We start from the raw sequence: 19,117 nt of genomic DNA, 5'->3' as shown, positions 1-19,117 counted from the left end.
AGAGGAAGAATGGAACCTTGGCCTCATGGCCTAACCCCATGTGATCTCATATAGCCTCATCCTGGCTATTAGCAGAAAGGAGTTCTGCACATGTACAACCATCTGCCTTAATACTAAACTAAACAAAATCACCTACCCCATAAAACTTTGTGTGTCCTGATTTCTTCTGGCAGTTCAAGGCTCGTATAGACGTCACTGAAATATAACTCCCCACCATGCTGAAACAGAGGCATATTAGTCCAAACAAGATGATTAATGATTACATTGACCCCAGATAACAAAGAAAGGAATAGGGGAACAAAATCAAATTTAAAAATCAATAGCAATGTTTAAGCTGACCCTTTGTGAACAAATAACAGCTGCCTCTTCAGTTATAATCAATGGTCAAGTGCCAAGGTTTTTTTTCCTCCCAGTGGCTTATCCAACAGGTAATAAAATCACATTCTAAGAGTGTCTGTCTCCTAAGTAAAGATTTTCAGGTTACTTACATTGAAATTTTTAGCCAGTCTGAACCAAAAGCAGCCCCAGGTCATTGTAGAACTAACAGAGGATATAATCAGTATCCATAATCTTTTATCTCTTAAGAATAGTATAACTTTGCCAGGTATGATGGCTCAGGCCTCTAATCCCAATGACTCAGGAGGCCGAAGTGGGAGGCTTGCTGGAGGAGAGCAGTTTGAGACTAGCCTTGGCAACACAGCAAGACCCTCTCTCCCATATAGAAATTTAAAAATTAGCTGGGCATGGTGGCATGTGCCTGGAGTCCTAGCTACTCAAGAGGATTGTTTGAGCCCAGGAGTTAGAGGGTACAGTGAGTGTCACACATTAGAGGGTACAGATAGTGACACTGCATTCCAGTCTGGGTGACAGCAAGACCCCATTTCTATTAAAAAATATAACTTTTTGTAATGTTGTTATTTACTTTTATAACAACACATTATATCTTTAAAATATTATCCTTAAAATGTAAGGCAAATGAGTGATCAGGAACTTAACATTTTATTTAGCTAATTTCAAAAACCTGGAAACCTGGAGATCTAGATTCTATAATAGTGTTTCTACCTTTTATAAGTACATTTTTGGTGGAGATAGTGAACTGGCGTGTAAAATGACATACTAACAAAGACATCACTAAATCATTAAATCATTTCTATATAGATATTTGTATTTGAGTTCTATGACAGCTTTGTAAACCAAAAATCTCAAAAATATGTTGTCAATTTAAAAAAAAATTTTGACCAGGCACGGCAGCTCATGCCTGTAATCCCAGCACTTTGGGAGGCTGAGGCGGATCATGAGATCAGGAGTTCGAGACCAGCCTGACCAATATGGTGAAATCTTGTCTCTACTAAAAGTACAAAAATTAGCTGGGCATAGTGGCACATGCCTGTAGTCCCAGCTACTAGGGAGGCTGAGGCAGAAGAATTGTTTGAACCCAGGAGGCGGAGGTTGCAGTGAGATGAAGTCCTGCCACTGCACTACAGCCTGGGCAGCAGAGTGAGACTCCATCTCAAAAAAAAAACATTTTTTTTTAGAGGCAGGTATCACACTATATTGCCCAAGCTGGACACAAACTCCAGAGCTCAAGCAATCCTCTTGCCTCAGCATCCAAGTAGCTGGGAGTACAGGCATGTACCACCCACCCAGCTAGAATCTTTTTTTTTTTTTTTTGAGATGGAGTCTCGCTCTGTCTCCCAGGCTGGAGTGCAGTGGCACGATCCTGGCTCACTGCAACCTCTGACTTCTGGGTTCAAGCTATTCTCCTACCTCAGCCTCCCGAGGAGCTGGGATTACAGGCACGCACCACTACACCCAGCTAATTTTTGTATTTTTAGTAGAGACAGGGTTTCTCCATGTTGGCCAAGCTGGTCTCAAACTCCTGACCTCAGGTGATCTGCCCGCCTTGGCCTCCCACAGCGCTGGGATTACAGGTGTGAGCTACCGCACCCGGCTGAATATTTCATCTACTATCATGAAGATACACATCTCATGATACAATGAAGGCTGTGGAGCTCCTGCAAGCTTTCCTTTTAGAAAGTAGTTAATGTAAAAGTTCCATCTTCTGTAACTTCCCAAAGATCTGAAATCATGACAGATAAGAAATCAGAAGCCCTGAGAAACACTGTACATGCTAGAAGAGAGTATATTCAAAGCAATCATTAGTAGTCAGTGCAAAGATTCCTATAGCTCCACAGATGCTCTTCTAGGATCATGTACAGCAGCAAATAGGAGAGACAGTCAAGAAAGCAAATACCTTAACACATTCAGTGACAACTGTCACCTCGGATTTACTACCTTTTGCAACCTGAGAGGGAAAGTAATCCATATCCGGGTATTCCTGCCCCTTCCCCCTTTTGCCACCCCTTATTCATTTAATGCATAAATTAAGAGAGTTTGAGCTCTTAGTTCAAGGGGGAACAAACAAGACTTAACCCATCAGCTCTCACTGATGTTCAAAGATAATTTATCTCACTCTCCTCCTCACCTTCAGCACCCGATATGCCTCTTGAAGCACTTGTTGTTTATCAGGCACAAGGTTAATAACACAGTTTGATCTAAAAGAGAACAGATGAAATGTCGAGCAAATCTTCACAATACTCAAGATCTGCAAATCCTTTCAGACCCTAAAGGTGGTTCCCACCGTTCTGTCAAAACTACCCCATTCTTACTGCCTCCCTCCTCTCTTTCTAATGCCTTCAACTAAGCTTTTCCCCAAGATCAGAGACAGAGTGCTTAAAATCTCAATAAATTGTTAGCAAGTTTGAATGTGCAGAAAATAACATCAGGCATGATTCTTACTTGTTTCTGTCCTGATGTTCACCATGTAACAAGATGAAACCTCAGACCAGATGCCTACTGCACAAGGCATTTCTTTCTCTTTTTTTTTTCCTGAGAGGATGTTTCACTCCTGTTGCCCAGGCTGGAGTACAATGGCGCAATCTCGGCTCATTGCAACCCCCGCCTCCCGGGTTCAAGTGATTCTCCTGCCTCAGTCTCCCAAATAGCTGGGATTACAGGCGTGTGCCACCACACCCAGCTAATTTTTGTATTTTTAGTAGAGACGGGGTTTTGCCATGATGTTCAAGCTGGTCTCGAATTCCTGATCTTGTGATCCACCTGCCTCGGCCTCCCAAAATGCTGGGATTATAGGCATGAGCCACCGCACCCGGCCGGCACAAGGCATTTCTTATGCTTCATGTAAACAGGCTATGTTCCTCAAAGGCAGCTGTCACTTGGGCATGATTTGACAATAACAACTTGAAGGAAAAAAGGAAATAGAATCCTATAATTTACCATGAAAATATTATGAAAGATACAGGTCAGCATGTATTGTAGGAGCAAACTTAGTGGTCCTGCTGGTCTTTTGGGTTCATTGGTTTGTGGTTAAGTTTCAAGTAAGTTCCCTCTTGGTCTGGTGTGTTCTGCTGCTGGTGAGCTCCAGCAGCTCAAACCAGCTCTCTCCTGTTAGTAAGCCATGCTAAGTTTAGTTTAACACCCTAAATGAGAGTCAATTCAGCAAACAGTAATAGTGACATCTCTGTGTTCAAAAGGAAATGAGGGCTGGGCACAGTGGCTCACACCTGTAATCCCAGCACTTTGGGAGGTGGAAGCGGGTGGATCACCTGAGATCAGGAGTTTGAGACCAGCCTGGCCAACATGGTGAAACCCTGTCTCTACTAAAAGAAGATTTAAAAAATTAGCTGGGTGTGGTAGCGTGTGCCTATAATCCCAGCTACTTGGGAGGCTGAGGCACAAGAATCAGTTGAACCCGGGGTGCAGAGGTTATAGTGAGCTGACATTGGGCCACTGCACTCTGGCCTGGGTGACAGAGCGAGAGTCCATCTCAAAAATAATAATAATAATAATAATAATAATAATAATAATAAAGAAAATGGGCTATAGTCATAACAGTAAGAATATAGACCTACACAACAATATCATGGCTCTCATTCTTGATTCCAGCTTCTCCCAACTTTTCAATGTAGCCATGAATAAAAGTCACATTAGATGCCTGGAAGCCATATTTTTCCATGTGATAGTCAAGATACTTTTCAGCCACTTCCACCTAAAGTAAGAAAAATATAGTTTTGATAACATTTTGAAAAAAATACACGACTTTTTCCTAAAAATTTCCTATCACTAACAGAATATACTTCCCCTAGATTATTTTGGATAAACATACAAGATTCCTGTGGACACGTAGGATATACTACAACCTGGGACATAAACTCCCTGCTGCCCGTGCAGTTTGGCTTGAATAAATTCCTCATTCAATAACAAAATCTTTCAGGATAGATGGCAGCAAGAAGGGAAAGATCAAAGTCCACTCTATCGTCACGATATTCATATCAGAGCAAACCTCCAACTCTTGTGTTCGCCCAGAAGAGCCCCTAATTGTTCAAGTTATCAGTTTCCAAGACAGGAAGCACTAGTGGCACAAATGAGCATTGCTAACTAGAAGCTTTCTTAACTTATCCTTGAAGAGCCACGAAGAAAACAACTTTATTTTTCAAAGAATGCTTTTGAGAATCTTTTTCTCCTTGTCTTCCAAATCATGCCTCACCTGGCCTTTGGTCATGTCTATTCCAGTCACGTGTCCCTTTTCACCAACCAGCTGGCTAAGTACATAGCAATCTCTGCCACTTCCACTACCCAGATCCAAAATCCAGCAGTTTTCTAGATGCTCAGGGATCACCAGACCACAGCCATAATATCTGGGAAATGGAAAACACATATTTTTTCCCTGGAGACTGTAAGAGATGAAACCACTAAATCTTATACATACTTCCCTCCTCCCTCCCTCCCTCCGTTCCTTCCTTCCTTCCTTCCTTCCTTCCTTCCTTCCTTCTTTCTTGCATCATTCACTCATACTTCTGATGTTTAGTCTCCACTGAACTGGACACCCATGAAGGCTGGGACTGTATCTGCTTTACCACAGTATTGTTGGGCATGTGCTAGGCACTAAGACTTCATAAGCCATCTAAAATAATGTGTTCAGGCCGGGCGCGGTGGCTCACGCCTATAATCACAGCACTTTGGGAGGTCAAGGCAGGCGGAGCGCTTGAGGCAAGGAGTTGGAGACCAGCCTGGCCAACATAGTGAAACTCTGTCTCTACTAAAAATACCAAAAAATCAGCTGGGCACGGTAGCAGGTACCTGTAATCCCAGCTCCTCGGGAGGCTGAGGCAGGAGAATGGCTTGAACCCAGGAGGCAGAGGTTGCAGTGAGCAGAGATGGCGCCACTGCACTCCAGCCTAAGAGAGTGAGACTCCGTCTCAAAAATAAATAAATAAAATAAAATAATGTGTTGAATAAATACATTTAATCATTAGCTGAACTTCTAATTCAGGCCCAGGACTGCGCTAGTTATTGAGGAAAAAATGTAAGGTTTCTGTCCCATAGGCGTTTTTTGTTTGATTTGTTTTGTTTTGTTTTGTTTGAGACGGAGTCTCGCTCTGTCGCCCAGGCTGGAGTGCAGTGGCGCGATCTCAGCTCACCGCAAGCTCCGCCTCCCGGGTTCACACCATTCTCCTACCTCAGCCTCCCGAGTAGCTAGGACTACGAGCGCCTGCCACCACGCCCGGCTAATTTTTTTTTTTTTTTTTTTGAGACGGAGTCTTGCCCTGTCACCCAGGCTGGAGTGCAGTGGCTCGAACTCAGCTCACTGCAAGCTCCGCCTCCCGGGTTCACACCATTCTCCTACCTCAGCCTCCCGAGTAGCTAGGACTACGAGCGCCTGCCACCACGCCCGGCTAATTTTTTTTTTTTTTTTTTTTTGAGACGGAGTCTTGCCCTGTCACCCAGGCTGGAGTGCAGTGGCTCGAACTCAGCTCACTGCAAGCTCCACCTCCCGGGTTCACGCTGTTCTCCTGCCTCAGCCTCCCCAGCAGCTGGGACTACAGGCGCACGCCGCCACGCCCGGATAATATATTTGTATTTTTACTAGAGACGGGGTTTCACCATGTTAGCCAGGATGGTCTCGATCTCCTGACCTCGTGATCCTCCCGCCTCGGCCTCCCAAAGTGCTGGGATTGCAGACGTAAGCCACCACCCCCGGCCTTTTTTTTGTTTTGTTTTGTTTTGACTGAGTTTTGCTCTGTTGCCCAGGCTGGAGTGCAGTGGCGCAATCTCCGCTCACTGCTACCTCCGCCTTCCACGTTCAAGTGATTCTCCTCCCTCAGCCTCCCAAGTAGCTGGGACTACAGGCGTGCCCCACTACACCCAGCTAATTTTTGTATTTTTAGTAGAGACGGGGTTTCACTATGTTGACCAGGTCGGTCTTGAACTTCTGACCTCAAGTGATCTACCTGCCTTGGCCTCCCAAGTGCTGGGATGACAGACGTGAGCCACCTCTCCCCGCCGCGTAGGTGTATTTAAGAGGCGAGATAAAACATCGTGCACAGAAAACACTTCCCATGATTTACGGACAGACCGAGTGACAGAGTGCTGTGGCAGTTTGGGGAAGAGGCCGCTCAAGGATTAGAGAAGGCTCCATGCAGTAGGTGGGACAGCAGTGTGGTGCTGGATGCGCAGGGTTGGGAAGGAGAAAGAAAAGGGAAGACTTTCCAAATTGGTGACTGCCGGCTGGGCAGGCAGTGCTGATGGAGTGAGGAAGGGAAGGGTCAAAACGGCCAAGGTTGATTAGTGGGTGCTGAACTGAGCATATCTTGAATGGCAGATCCAGTGAGTGTGACTGTATTCTGTGAGCATGGGTAGGGACTACAGAGTGTTCACACTGGAGGTTCTTTTTTTTTTTTTTTAGGCAATTTTTTTAAAGTACGCATTTATTTTAGAGATGCATCTGGCTATGTTGACCAAGCTGGAGTGCAGTGGCTATTCACATCCCGGATCGCACACTACAGCCTGTAACTTCTGGGCTCACGCGATCCTCTGCCTTAGCCTCCCAAGCAGTTGGGACTACAGGCTCACTGGCGCGCCCAGATTCATCGGAGGTTCTTAGAGCAGTAAGATGATGGGTGCTGAGATTTAGGATTTTTACAATAGACAAGGCAAGCTGATGGGTTGGTGGCTACGGGTTAATTCCCTAGTGACCTGCATCATTATCTTTTGGGAAAACTGCTGTTTGGGGTCTTCCTGGGGACAGCACAGGGCACTCTACCTTAGGGCTACTTCTTCGTGTACATTTTGCAAGGCTTCCCGGATGTGCTTGGGGACCGGCCTGGCTGTGGTGACACAGCCGTTGGTCTGGAGGTCTGCCGATCTCTTCAGCACCTGCCCGTAGTAGGTCTGACCCAGCGTCCCACAGTGGAGTGAGGGGTAGAGAGGGAGAAGAGCTGTGACTGCAGCGCGAGGGCTCCGTCACCACCTCCACCTCCACTTGGCCGACCTCAGTTCCCTGGAAAGGTCGAAGCCTAGACCCTGCCCTACCCCGACTCCAGGAGTCCCGGGGGACAGGGTGCGGGCCAGGCCAGACTTCCATTAGCCTAGGCTCCACTTGGGCCATTCCAGGCCCTACAGCTCTCACCTGCACGTCCTTCTGTATCTCAGCGTCACGAGGTGCAGCCACTGTCGGGAGCGGGAAAGTTAGTTGAAAGGAAGAGGGTGCTGAGGGACGCGCATGAGGGAGGGGGCCAGTAAAGGGCAGGCAGCGGGCCGAGGGGTGCGGGGAGGACAAAGGTCTCGAGACACAGCTCGGGGGAGGCGCTCGCGTTCCCGCCTTGGGGGGGCCCAGGGAAGGGGCTGGGGGCTGGGGCGGGGCGCCCAGGGCGCGCACTCACTGTCTCCTCGGCCTGCGACTCGGGACGGCGGGCTCCCGCAGCCAGCTCCTGTGCCGAGGCCCCGCCCAGGCTGGCAGGCTTGCTCCGCCCGCCCATCCCGCTCCAGCCCCTCGCTCCGACTCCCACCGCCAGACCCGCTGTTCCACTGTCACCCGCGCTGCTCTACAGGCTTTCCAACCAGGAGGTCGGTATCAGCATCCCCCTTGCTCGCTCCACTGCGATTTTCACGGATACATCTCGTACTCTGATTTAAATGAACACTCACCTATATAATGATCGTCCCCCCCTCCCCCTTTTTGGGAATAGAATCTTTTTTCGATCTGTTTTTTAAAGTCAAGTTTGTTGAGATATAATTCACATTCCGTGAAATCCATCTTTCTTCAGTGTGCAGTTCTGTGAACTCTGGCAAACGTATATACATCACCAAAACGGAGACCAAAATAGCTCTGGCCCACAAGTTTCTTCGTGCCTCTTTGTAGTAAATTCCCTATTCCCACCCCTAGCTCCTGGGCAACCACAGATGTTTTCCCTCCCTATAGTTCTGCCTTTTCTAGAATGTCACATAGATGGAACCATTAACAGTATGTAGCTGTTCCCAGTCTATTTTGGGTTGTATTTAGGAAAGCAACTTTGCTAAATTTATTTTCACCTATAGTAATTTTTGGTCAAGTCACATGTATTTTCTAGGTATTGTCACTTCATCTTGCAGGAAGTTTTTTTTTTTAATTTTTAAATTTTTTTGAGACGGTCTCTGTTACCCAGGCCCAACCTCCCGGCTCAAGCGATCCTCCCACCTCAAGCGATCCTCCCGCCTCAGCCTCCCTCCCAAGTACCTTGGATTACAGGCGTGCACCACCACACCTGGTTAATTTTTGTATTTTTTTATAGAGACAGGATTTCACCATGTTGTCCAGGCTGGTCTCCAACTCCTGGGTTCAAGCAATCCGCCCGCCTCAGCCTCCCAAAGTGTTTGGATTACAGGCATGAGCCACAGTGCCAGGCCCAAAAGTATTTTTTGTTTTTTTAAATATGGAACACTTCACGAATTTGCATGTCATCCTTGCGCAGGGGCCATGCAAATCTTCTCTATCGTTCCAACTGTAATATATGTGCTGCCGAAGTGAGCACCTGAAAGTATTTTTAAATTATTTATTTTTACTTCCACAATTATATGTGTATATCTTGTTTCCTTTTGTGGTTGTAACAAGCATTTCTCTTTTTATAATTTAAATTTAAAAAAAATTTTTAGAGACAGGGTCTCAACTCTGTGGCCCAAGCTTAGCATCACTGCGCAATCATCTCTGGATCCTTCAACTCTGGCCTCAAGCCATCCTCCCTCCTCAGCCTCCCCAGTAGCTGGGACTACAGGTGCAAGCCACCATGCCCAGCTTGTAACGATCATCTCTATTCATTAGCACAGTAAGGAAACAGGGAGATCCAAGTGAAAGGATATCTAAATGGATGAAGTAGACTCTTTCATTCATTTTTCAATCTCAATTGCCAATAATACAAAAATGTGGTTGATATCCAGCTAGTAAATTTTCATCTTCTCTGATGTCAATTAGTTGTTACAAATTAATAGAAAGGTGGTGTCTTTTATATTTTTAACAAATTAACCCCATGGAAATAATCCTTGTTGGAATATTTCTACAGCTTGGAATATTTCCAACTAGTATATGTATAAAACTTAGTGTTTTTATAAGTATCACTTAGTTTTTGGGCAATCATAGAATGGTGAAAACACTCCTAAATATTAGTTTTCAAAATATTCTCTTCATAAAATGAGCTCCTTTAGAAAAGCAGTTACCTTCTCATAGTTAAAATGATATCTTTATCTTAAAAGGGCAGATTAGTGAGAGGTCAAGGAAAGGGCTGTATCATTTTTCTCTTGTGCTTGTTTTGTTATCTTTAATTTATGGTTTACTTACAAGAATCATTTGCCAATCCTTTTTTTTTTTTTTGAGACAGAGTTTCGCTCTTGTTGCCCAAGCTGGAGCGCAATGGCGCAATCTCGGCTCACTGCAACCTCTGCCTCCCCGGTTCAAGCGATTCTCCTGCCTCAGCCTCCCAAGTAGCTGGAATTACAGGCATGCACTACCATGCCTGACTAATTTGTATTTTTAGTAGAGACAGGGTTTCACCATGTTGGCCAGGCTGGTCTCGAACTCCTGATCTCAAGTGATCCGCCTGCCTCTGCCTCCTAAAAGTGCTGGGATTCCAGGCGTGAGCCACCACACCTGGCCAACAATCCTTAAATCTACCTATTCACACACAGATAAACTGCAATAAAACAAACCACCGTCAACTTAAATTGAGTTATTCTCACTTTTCCTCCATGGTGTCTGGTGTGGGGGCTAATTTTGGACCAGACTGTGACCATCAATCATTCTGATTGGTCAGTGCCTCACCACAGGTTTTGTGGGGTTTTTTGTTTTTTTGTTTTACTATCACCCCTGCTAAATGACAGGAATGCTATATATCTGTATACTGCGTAGAAGAAATTAGGACTCTCACATCAAGTCATATTTTAAATATTGGCAAAAGCTTTTTTTTTTTTTTTTGAGACAGAGTCTCGCTCTGTCACCCAGGCTGGAGTGCAGTGGCAGGATCTCAGCTCACTGCAAGCTCCGCCTCCCGGGTTCATGCCATTCTACTGCCTCACCTCCCGAATAGCTGGGACTACAGGCGCCCGCCACCACGCCCAGCTAATTTTTTGTATTTTTAGTAGAGACGGGGTTTCACTGTGTTAGCCAGGACGGTCTCAATCTCCAGACCTCGTGACCCACCCGCCTCAGCCTCCCGAAGTGCTGGGATTACAGGCGTGAGCCACCACGCCCAGCCTCACAAAAGCTAATTTTTTTAAGATAAAAAACTAACATACATAGAAATTTTCTTCCCTACCCTTTAACGGAGGCCTGTGCACACCGTCACACATTCTATCTTGGAAGCTACTGGCGTGACAATTCCAGGATTATCCAGAAAGGCAGATTTTGGTTCATTACACAGAACCATCTTTCAAGAAGTGGAGATTTCCAAAAGGATCAGCACTCCTAAGTAAAGGATTCCCCAAATATCGGAAGCAGAAGCAGATGAATGACTGGATGATGGCTCATCTGAGATGCAGAAGCAGGGGCAAATGGATTGGATTCAGCTACTTCCAAGATCCTTTCCTTTTCTAAGAGCTCTTTAGTATTATGTTGAAGACTAGTAATGAAGGTGGCACCCTTGTTTCTATGCATAAGGAAACTAACAGGTAATAGAGCCAGACTAGTAGTCAAAAGACCTACCATCAAGCTCAGTGACCTTGGGTAAGTCATTTCATCTTCCTGGCTGTGTTTTTTTCATCTGTAAAACATGGGGCCAGAATTTAATAACTTTTAAGGCCCCATACAGCTCTAATATTCTGGGGTTATATGACTCTTCTTCATCAAATATTATGTTGGGTTTTATAACATGCCCTTTTAAAAAATTCTTTTAGTTTTTTTGAAATAGAAAGTGTATTTTAAATGCCTTTTTGGTATATATTATAGTGACAAAAGATTTTATTATTTCTTATTAATGTAATGTGTTTTGTAACTATTACATCAACTTTGAAATTCTGGAGTTACATGAACAGTTACTCAAAATATTTCTCTATTCAGTTTTCTAAGATTTTATTCGGATTTTTGCATCTATACTCATAAAAAAATCACCTACATTATCTTACATCCTCTTGCATTATCTTTCTTACATCATTTTATTTTTAAAATGAAAATCCTGTTTACTTCATTAAATGAATTAGTGTCTTATGATCATTTTCTATATTTTGGGAGTATAGGGGGGTTTTTTTTTGTTTTGTTTTGTTTTTTGAGATGGAGTCTTGCTCTGCCACCCAGGCTGGAGTGCAGTGGCTCGATCTCGGCTCACTGCAACCTCCGCCTCCTGGGTTCAAGCAATTCTCCTGTCTCAGCCTCCTGAGTAGCTGGGTTTACAGGCATGTGCCACCATGCCTGGTTAATTTTTGTATTTTTTAAGTAGAGCTGGGGTTTCACCATGTTGGCCAGGCTGGTCTCAAACTCCTGACCCTGTGATCCGCCTGCCTCGGCCTCCCAAAGTGGTGGGATTACAGGCGTGAGCCACCACGCCCGGCCAGGAGTATATGTTCTTTGACAGTTTGGAAAAGTCTCATGAAAGCTTTCACAAGCAAATGCCATTTTAATTGGTTATTCTTAGTTTGTGGGTTATTTATCATAACCAATCTGGAATATTCTCTGTTAAAAGTGTCAGTTTCATAATTTTTTATCTTTATAAGGAGCTGGGCATATATTAATCAAATTTTTAGCAGCAAACTGATAACTCTTTTCAAATCTAATTGATTTTATAAATTGCCTATTCAATTACAAATTTACTAATTTGTACTTTTCTGGCTGAGCTGACACTTTAACCATTTAATCTACAAGAACTACTTAATACTTTTTATTTTTTCTAATTTGTTATTTTTTTCTAATTTGTTTAGTTTTATTATTTCCATTTCCATTCTTTCTAAATTCTAACTATATACCCCTTAAAAAAAACAAAAATATTTCCACTCTATCCCTAATACAGGGATTTAAAGCATGCTTATTTTCTTATAGTACTGCTTTGGTGTTATCACACAAATTTTCCTTTATGGCATTTGAACATTTGTTATTTTAAAAATATTATCTTCCGGCACAACCTCTACAACTTAGACGTTATTTAGTGAAGTATTTTTTCCATGTTTTTGATCACCATTTAATTCTATGTATGTTGTTTATTTCCATAAAAAAACAAACCATCAAATAATGTATACATTTCCACCTGTTCTCACATTTCTGGCTACTTTTCTTTCATGTATTTTGTTACGATGTTCTCTAGTGACTAAATTCAGTACAAATACGTTTTCATTATTTAATATAAATTTTATCTTATATTTAGTATTAAAATTTTGATTGTGAAAGGTATTAATATTTTATCACATACAATGTAAGCAATCACTGCTTCTTTAATATTTGTTCCAGCATGAAGAAAACTTAGACCATCCCTTCATTTTAATTTTTTTCTAACTTAAGTATTTCTTTGCTTCTTGTAATGACTGCACTTAGCTTTGTTTTCTAAATTAGTGGTCTTTTCAAAGGTAAATTGAGTCCATCTGTATTTAATAATACTGCAATTATTAATACATGTTTATAGAATTAGTACATAAATTAATGCCTTTTCAGATCCTTCACATCTAGCTTTTTTACCTTAAGTTAATATCCATATGTATGAGAAATAAATGTAATCTGATAATGCTTAGTTAACTTGATGATTGGACAATAACAACATGAACTATACTGGATTCACTGTTACTTCCTCTTTATTCCTGCAGTGAAAACAATATTTTCTTATGTCAGATTTCTCTCAATCTCTTAGTCAATGAAGACCTGAACTACAACAATATAGAGTCCCATTTTAAATTCAAACAAAGGTATTTAGGTTTGACAACAGACTCATGGTAATGTCATTTAAAAAGATGGATCCAATGAACACAGACAAACATCAAAGTTTTCACCATGGCACAAACCTCTGCCACAATCACTCATAATAATTCAACTGCCTTCATATTTGGCAGTAACGTCATGCAAATGAATTTGCTGATGATTAGCAAAATTACAAAATGAAAGTCAAGGTCACTTAATCAAGAATTACAGCAACAAAGAAATTCTAGGAATGCAGGTCAAGGCAAGAGGCTGCAGCTGGCCTGATAATGATACCACTTGCCTAATGTTCATTTAGGAATTTGCTATCACAAATAAAACACGTATCTCCTCTGAGTTACTAGAACAGAAAAGGAAACAATCAGGTATTACTTATCACCATTATATGACCATGAAATTAAAATATTTCCTTAATAATGATTAAGAGAAAAAAATCATTCTCATGTGTTCATAATAGAAGCTCTATTTCTGAGTTTAAAACACTACTCAGTATTTGCCTAAGTACTGAAATTTAGACAATATAGCTTTTGACATATTAAAAGTTCTACAGGAAAAACTAAGACCTCTTAATTTTGCTTTAATATCAAACTAAACAGAGCAGATGAAAAAATTCAATAAGAGCATGGGTTAATCTGATTCAAGAAGTGCTTCCAAAATTCAACCACCTCGCTTCTTCTTAGGAGAAACTGTACATCAACACAGAACTTTTCTTTTTTTTTTTCTTTTTTTTTTTTTTTGAGACGGAATCTCACTCTGTCGCCCAAGCTGGAGTGCAGTGGCGCGATCTTGGCTCACTGCAACCTCCACCTCCCGGGTTCAAGCGATTCTCCTGCCTCAGCTTCCCGAGTAGCTGGGATTACAGGCGCCCGCCACCACACCCAGCTAATTCTTTGTATTTTTAGTAGAGACGGGGGTTTCACCATCTTGGCCAGGCTGGTCTCGAACTCCTGACCTCGTGATCCACCCGCCTCAGCCTCCCAAAGTGCTGGGATTACAGGCGTGAGCTACCGCGCCCGGCCCTAACACAGAACTTTTCTAACTTAACTTTTGGAGAAGAAAATAGAAAACCAAGCCCAGAGGACAGCTGTGTAAGGTATTTACTCCTCAGCATTAGGCAAAGGAGTCCTACAGCACTCTTACATGTCATTCTATTTCAACAGATGATTCAACTGGTCCTGTAGATCCGATGACTGTTCAACACTAGAAATTAGAATAGAGACAGGGTTTATCTGAAATGAGCAATAATAAAGACATCTTTGTACAACTATTTACAAATTTTTTTTTTTCATTACAGACAGGGTCTCACTATGCTGCACAAGGCAATCTCAAACTCTGGGCTCAAGCAATCCTCCAGCCTCAGCCTTCCAAAGTCCTGCAATTACAGGCATGAGCCAGTCACTACACCTGTCCTGTACAAGCTATCTGTACTTTAATGCATAAATACTGTTGCATGTAAATCAAAATTTATATTGGTCCAGTTGTGTCCCAGAAGTGTTTAAACTCTGAAGAAAGGTTTGCAAAGCCAATTAGTAATGTAAACAATGTTGCAAGGGATAAATTTAATCCATTTTAGAAAACAAGGCTGTTTAATGGTTTTTGCACATTTACTCTGCTTAATGAATATTACCAATGTAAAAGGTTTTCTACTCCTTAAGGTTGGTCTCTATACCCCATAACTTTTAGAAAGTTTTACTATTAATAGCAGTGAGTTGAGTTACTGCACACCTTTGAAATATGCTGTATTCTTTAAATCTCAAGTGAGTATCCCAAAGCATATTTCAATTTGAGGGCAGATGTCAACCAGAGTTTTGTATTGATTCTGGACCCAGCAGTATAATTCCCCCCAGCCTGCTTCAGTTGGTTCCCTACTCCTCTACCTTTGGGGTTACTTACTTCTTCTGAATAGCTTCTTGCCTAAATCAGAAAAGGAAAGAGGAAAATACACTAAGTGAACTAGTAGAAGTTTCATTTATGACCAGATAATGCATATAGGCAAAAGAAATTTCAGCTTATGTCACATCCTGTATTTCTGTCCATCCTATCCTAAGATTGTGCTATTGAACAGGGATTCCTATCTGAGTGCAGAGCTGCTAAAAAGATGGAATCTAAACCCAAACAGATAGTAACACTCTCCCAGAGTGAGAAATGCGGTCCAACAAACTACATGCATGGCTTAAAATTAGTCTGTGTATATGGAATCAAATGGTCACATACCTAATATGTAGATACCCAAAGAATGACTAATGATTATGACAAACATTAGCTATTTAAATATCGAAGAGTGAAATTCCTAACCATATATATATATTTTGTTTGTTTGTTTGCTTTTGTTTTTCTTTTTTTGGTTTTTTTGAGACAGAGTCTCACTCTGTCGCCAGGATGGAGTGGAGTGGTGCCCGATCTCAGCTCACTGCCATCTCCATCTCCCAGGCTCAAGCAGTTCTCCTGCCTCAGCCTCCCGAGTAGCTGGGATTACAGGTGTGTGCCACCACACCCGGCTAATTTTTGTATTTTTAGTAGAGACGGGGTTTTGCCGTGTTGGCCAGGCTAGTCTAGAACTCCTGACCTCAGGTGATCCACCTGCCTCAGCCTCCCAAAGGGCTGGAATTACAGGCATGAGCCACTGTGCCCAGCCTCTTTTTTTTTTTTTTTCTGGAGACAGAGTTTCACTTTTGTCACCCTGGCTAGAGTGCAGAGGTGCAATCTCCACTCACTGCAACCTCCACCTCCCAGGTTCAAGCAATTCTCATGCTTCAGCCTCCTGAGTAGCTGGGATTACAGGCACCCACCACCACACCCGGCTACTTTTTTGTATCTTTAGTAGAGACGGGGTTTCACCATGTTGGCCAGGCTGGTCTTGAACTCCTGATCTCAGGTGATCCGCCCTCCTCAGCCTCCCAAAGTGCTGGGATTACAGGTGTGAGCCACCACGCCCAGCCCCAACCATATATTTCTAAGAGGTACATAAGTATAATATCAAGTACATAAAATATAAAACAACATGAAATAAGATGAAGAGCAAATCAGAATGGAGAAAGGGGGGGTCTTATATTTCAAAATTCTCTACATGATTTGTAAGTAGCAGGTGCCACAGTTACCTATGTACCATGTAGGATACAGGTATGTTATACTTGATTCCCTAGTAGAGGACCCAACTTAACTTCTCAGAAGAGACCTTGGGCACAGTCAGTCATCAAATACTGATGAACGGCCTCATAGGTGCCAAGTACAGAGCTAGCATGGTCCTGGCACGGGCCCTGCCTTTACAGGGTTTATAGTCCCTCTCTGAGGAGCCCTCAATTTAACATGGGGAGGTTCATAAAGGGTGGACTCTGCTCCTGATTCTCATCCCTTACCCCCACTTCTTCTGTAGTCTCAGGCATCTTTGCCATCGAGAAAAGTCATCCTTGGCCACCCCCACCTTTACTCCCACTCTGGCCTCCACAGGAAAGTGCTGAAGCACAAAGTCCATGAAAGCAGACCAGGGATAATGATTCTGCAGCAAATAGCTGCTGGAGGGGGCATACTCACTGGTATTGAAGATGTGTTGTTATTATTGCCATCTTCCTTAAACTCTGCATAAAAAAGAGAGAAATAGAACATTTCCACTTTCCTGTGGCCACACAAACCATATACATAAACCCAAATCACTAAAAAAAAAAGTTGTTTCTTACATCTTCTGAGTGCAAGATGGCATCTTCCTGGAGTACCATGTTTCGAGCTGCCTGACCTAGCAGCTGGAAGACAAAAATAAAATGGTAATAATCAAAATTCCCAAACTTCCTGTAATCTTCTCTCTGCAGCTGTTACGCTACTACCCTCTCTCCTCTCCCACTCCTCCACCCTATACAACCACAAACACTCAAAATGTAATGAAGGATAATTTTCTATTTGTTCATGTTGAAAATTCATTTCATTGGCACTATGGCAGTTCTGGCATGGACCCGACATCTGTTTCAAAGGCCACTGCCTGAGAAATCAAGTGCTTCCTAACTGCTGGGCTGTTGGCACCGTGTATTCATTAAGTGCTAAGAGAAGTCTGCAAAAAAACTTTGGCTCCACAAGTCCAGTGAGAGAACATGACTCTTAATTTTTTAAAGGCAGATTTGAGATTTGGGGTTGTCTGAAAGTAGTAAAGACCCAAGAGTTAGAATGGGGCTGAAAAGGACAGAGGAATACAGCTATTTAGAAATGAAATAAGAGAAGGCCAGGTGCGGTGGCTCATGCCCGTAATCTCAGCACTTCGGGAGGCCAAGGTGGGTGGATCACTTGAGGTCAGGAGTTTAAGACCAGCCTGGGCAACATGGTGAAACCCCATCTCTACCAAAAAATACAAGTTAGCTGGGCATGGTGGCTGCACTTGTAATCCCAGCTACTCGGGAGGCTGAGGTGGGAGAATTGCTTGAACCCAGGAGGCGAAGGTTGCAGTGAGCCAAGATCGCACCACTGTACTCCAGCCTGGGTGACAAAGCAAGACCCTGTCTCAAAAAAAAAAAAAGAAAGAAAAAAAATGGAATAAGAGAAACAGTGGGGGGTGTGGGGAAGCCATGAGGAGAAGCTCAGGGCTTAAAATGGGGAACCACCTCATAAAAGATAACCAGACAGGGCTGGGAAAAAGAAAAGAAAGGAGATGGCCAGGTGCGGTGGCTCACGCCTGTAATCCCAGCACTTTCGGAGGCTGAGGCGGGCAATCACCTGAGATCAGGAGTTCAAGACCAGCCTGGCCAACATGGCAAAACCCCTCTACCAAAATTACAAAAATTAGCCAGGCGTGGTGGCACGTGCCTGTAATCCCAGTTACTCAGGAGGCTGAGGCAGGAGAATCTCTTGAACTTGGGAGGCAGAGGTTGCAGTGAGCCGAGATCGCACCATTGCACTCCAGCCTGGCAACAGAGTGAGACTCTGTCTCAAAAAAAAAAAAAAAGAAAAGAAAGGAGAAATGTGCAGGCAGAATTTAATGAGGTCACTGAGTTTAATGGGTCCTGAGTCCAAAAGAGAAAAGCAGAGCTTGGATTTGGCTGGATGGCCTACAGTCAAGGAGAGCTGACCGCATTAGCACTGAGAGGCAAGCAGAGACCAACAGAGATTTCTGGCCTAATACTGCACCCTGCTCCTGGCATACCTAAATCCAGCCAAGTAAAAAGAGCTACTGTTATGTGTATCCTACCGGCCCTTCCCTGTTCTCTTGGGTCAGGGAGACTCTAGTGAAAAGGGTGGTGTGACTTCAAAGTAACTAGGATTGCCAGATTTCTTCCCCAACCCAGGGCAACTTTATTTATTTTTAAGTTTTAAAGTTGGTAACCCTTTCTGGATGTCTAAAGTCAAAACAATAAAATAGGATTTTCCATCTCTGTCCCTTTCTTTCCCTGTTCTCTCCCCCACATGCAAAACTATTTTTTTATTTTTTAATTTTCATTTTTTTGAAACAGGGTGTCACTCTGTCACCCAGGCTGAAGTGCAGTGATGCGATTTTGGCTCACTGCAACCTCCGCATCCTGGATTCAAGAGATTCTCCTGCAGCAGCCTCCTGAGTAGCTGGGATTATAGGTACATGCCACCACGCTCACCTAATTTTTATATTTTTAGTAGAGACGAGGTTCCACTGTGTTGGCCAGGCTGGTCTCAAACTCCCATCCTCAGGTGATCCACCCACCTCAGCCTCCCAAAGTACTGGGATTACAGGCATGAGCCCCTACACCCAGCCCTATGCATAACTATTTTTATTAGCTTTGTGGTTTTCTTTCCATTGTTCCTTTTTAAACAATGGACACATGTATTTATTTTCCTCCATACCACCTTCCTACTTAAAATGTAACATACTATGTGTACTTGTTTACACCTTGCTCTCTCTCTCTCTCTCTCTCTCTATATATATATATATATATATTTTTTTTTTTTTTT

At 43.1% G+C, this 19,117-nt stretch overlaps 2 protein-coding genes and 1 non-coding gene across 6 annotated transcripts in view; all 3 read right to left on the bottom strand.

The window, feature by feature from the left end:
- Positions 1 to 11,568, bottom strand: part of AS3MT (arsenite methyltransferase) — a 41,928-nt gene extending 30,360 nt beyond the window's left edge. Inside the window, exons 1-7 of one of the 2 annotated variants that reach the window (XM_031015217.3) lie at positions 7,740 to 7,796; positions 7,487 to 7,527; positions 7,121 to 7,248; positions 4,565 to 4,715; positions 3,930 to 4,066; positions 2,486 to 2,555; positions 137 to 218 (exon numbers count right to left, since the gene is read on the bottom strand). In XM_031015217.3, coding sequence (XP_030871077.3) covers positions 137 to 218; positions 2,486 to 2,555; positions 3,930 to 4,066; positions 4,565 to 4,715; positions 7,121 to 7,248; positions 7,487 to 7,527; position 7,740 — 610 coding nt within the window. In that variant the 5' untranslated portion in view covers positions 7,741 to 7,796. Of the gene's footprint in view, positions 1 to 136; positions 219 to 2,485; positions 2,556 to 3,929; positions 4,067 to 4,564; positions 4,716 to 7,120; positions 7,249 to 7,486; positions 7,528 to 7,739 lie in introns of both variants that reach the window. The other variant, XM_031015218.3, reaches the window with a different exon arrangement.
- On the bottom strand, positions 8,763 to 8,867 carry LOC115936061 (U6 spliceosomal RNA). The gene has a single exon (XR_004071646.3). It is a non-coding gene; the product is annotated as a U6 spliceosomal RNA (small nuclear RNA).
- Positions 11,569 to 13,077: 1,509 nt separating the features above from the next.
- BORCS7 (BLOC-1 related complex subunit 7) overlaps positions 13,078 to 19,117 on the bottom strand; it is a 10,024-nt gene continuing 3,984 nt past the window's right edge. Inside the window, exons 2-6 of one of the 3 annotated variants that reach the window (XM_004050034.5) lie at positions 16,891 to 16,953; positions 16,748 to 16,791; positions 15,110 to 15,130; positions 14,357 to 14,416; positions 13,078 to 13,556 (exon numbers count right to left, since the gene is read on the bottom strand). In XM_004050034.5, coding sequence (XP_004050082.3) covers positions 14,365 to 14,416; positions 15,110 to 15,130; positions 16,748 to 16,791; positions 16,891 to 16,953 — 180 coding nt within the window. In that variant the 3' untranslated portion in view covers positions 13,078 to 13,556; positions 14,357 to 14,364. Of the gene's footprint in view, positions 14,417 to 15,109; positions 15,131 to 16,747; positions 16,792 to 16,890; positions 16,954 to 19,117 lie in introns of all 3 variants that reach the window. The other 2 variants (XM_055352878.2, XM_019034726.3) reach the window with 2 other exon arrangements.

Source organism: Gorilla gorilla, chromosome 8 (genome assembly GCF_029281585.2).
Source record: "Gorilla gorilla gorilla isolate KB3781 chromosome 8, NHGRI_mGorGor1-v2.1_pri, whole genome shotgun sequence".
In the NCBI taxonomy this organism is placed as follows: Eukaryota; Metazoa; Chordata; class Mammalia; order Primates; family Hominidae; genus Gorilla; species Gorilla gorilla.
This window is presented reverse-complemented; position numbering and strand designations above follow the sequence as displayed.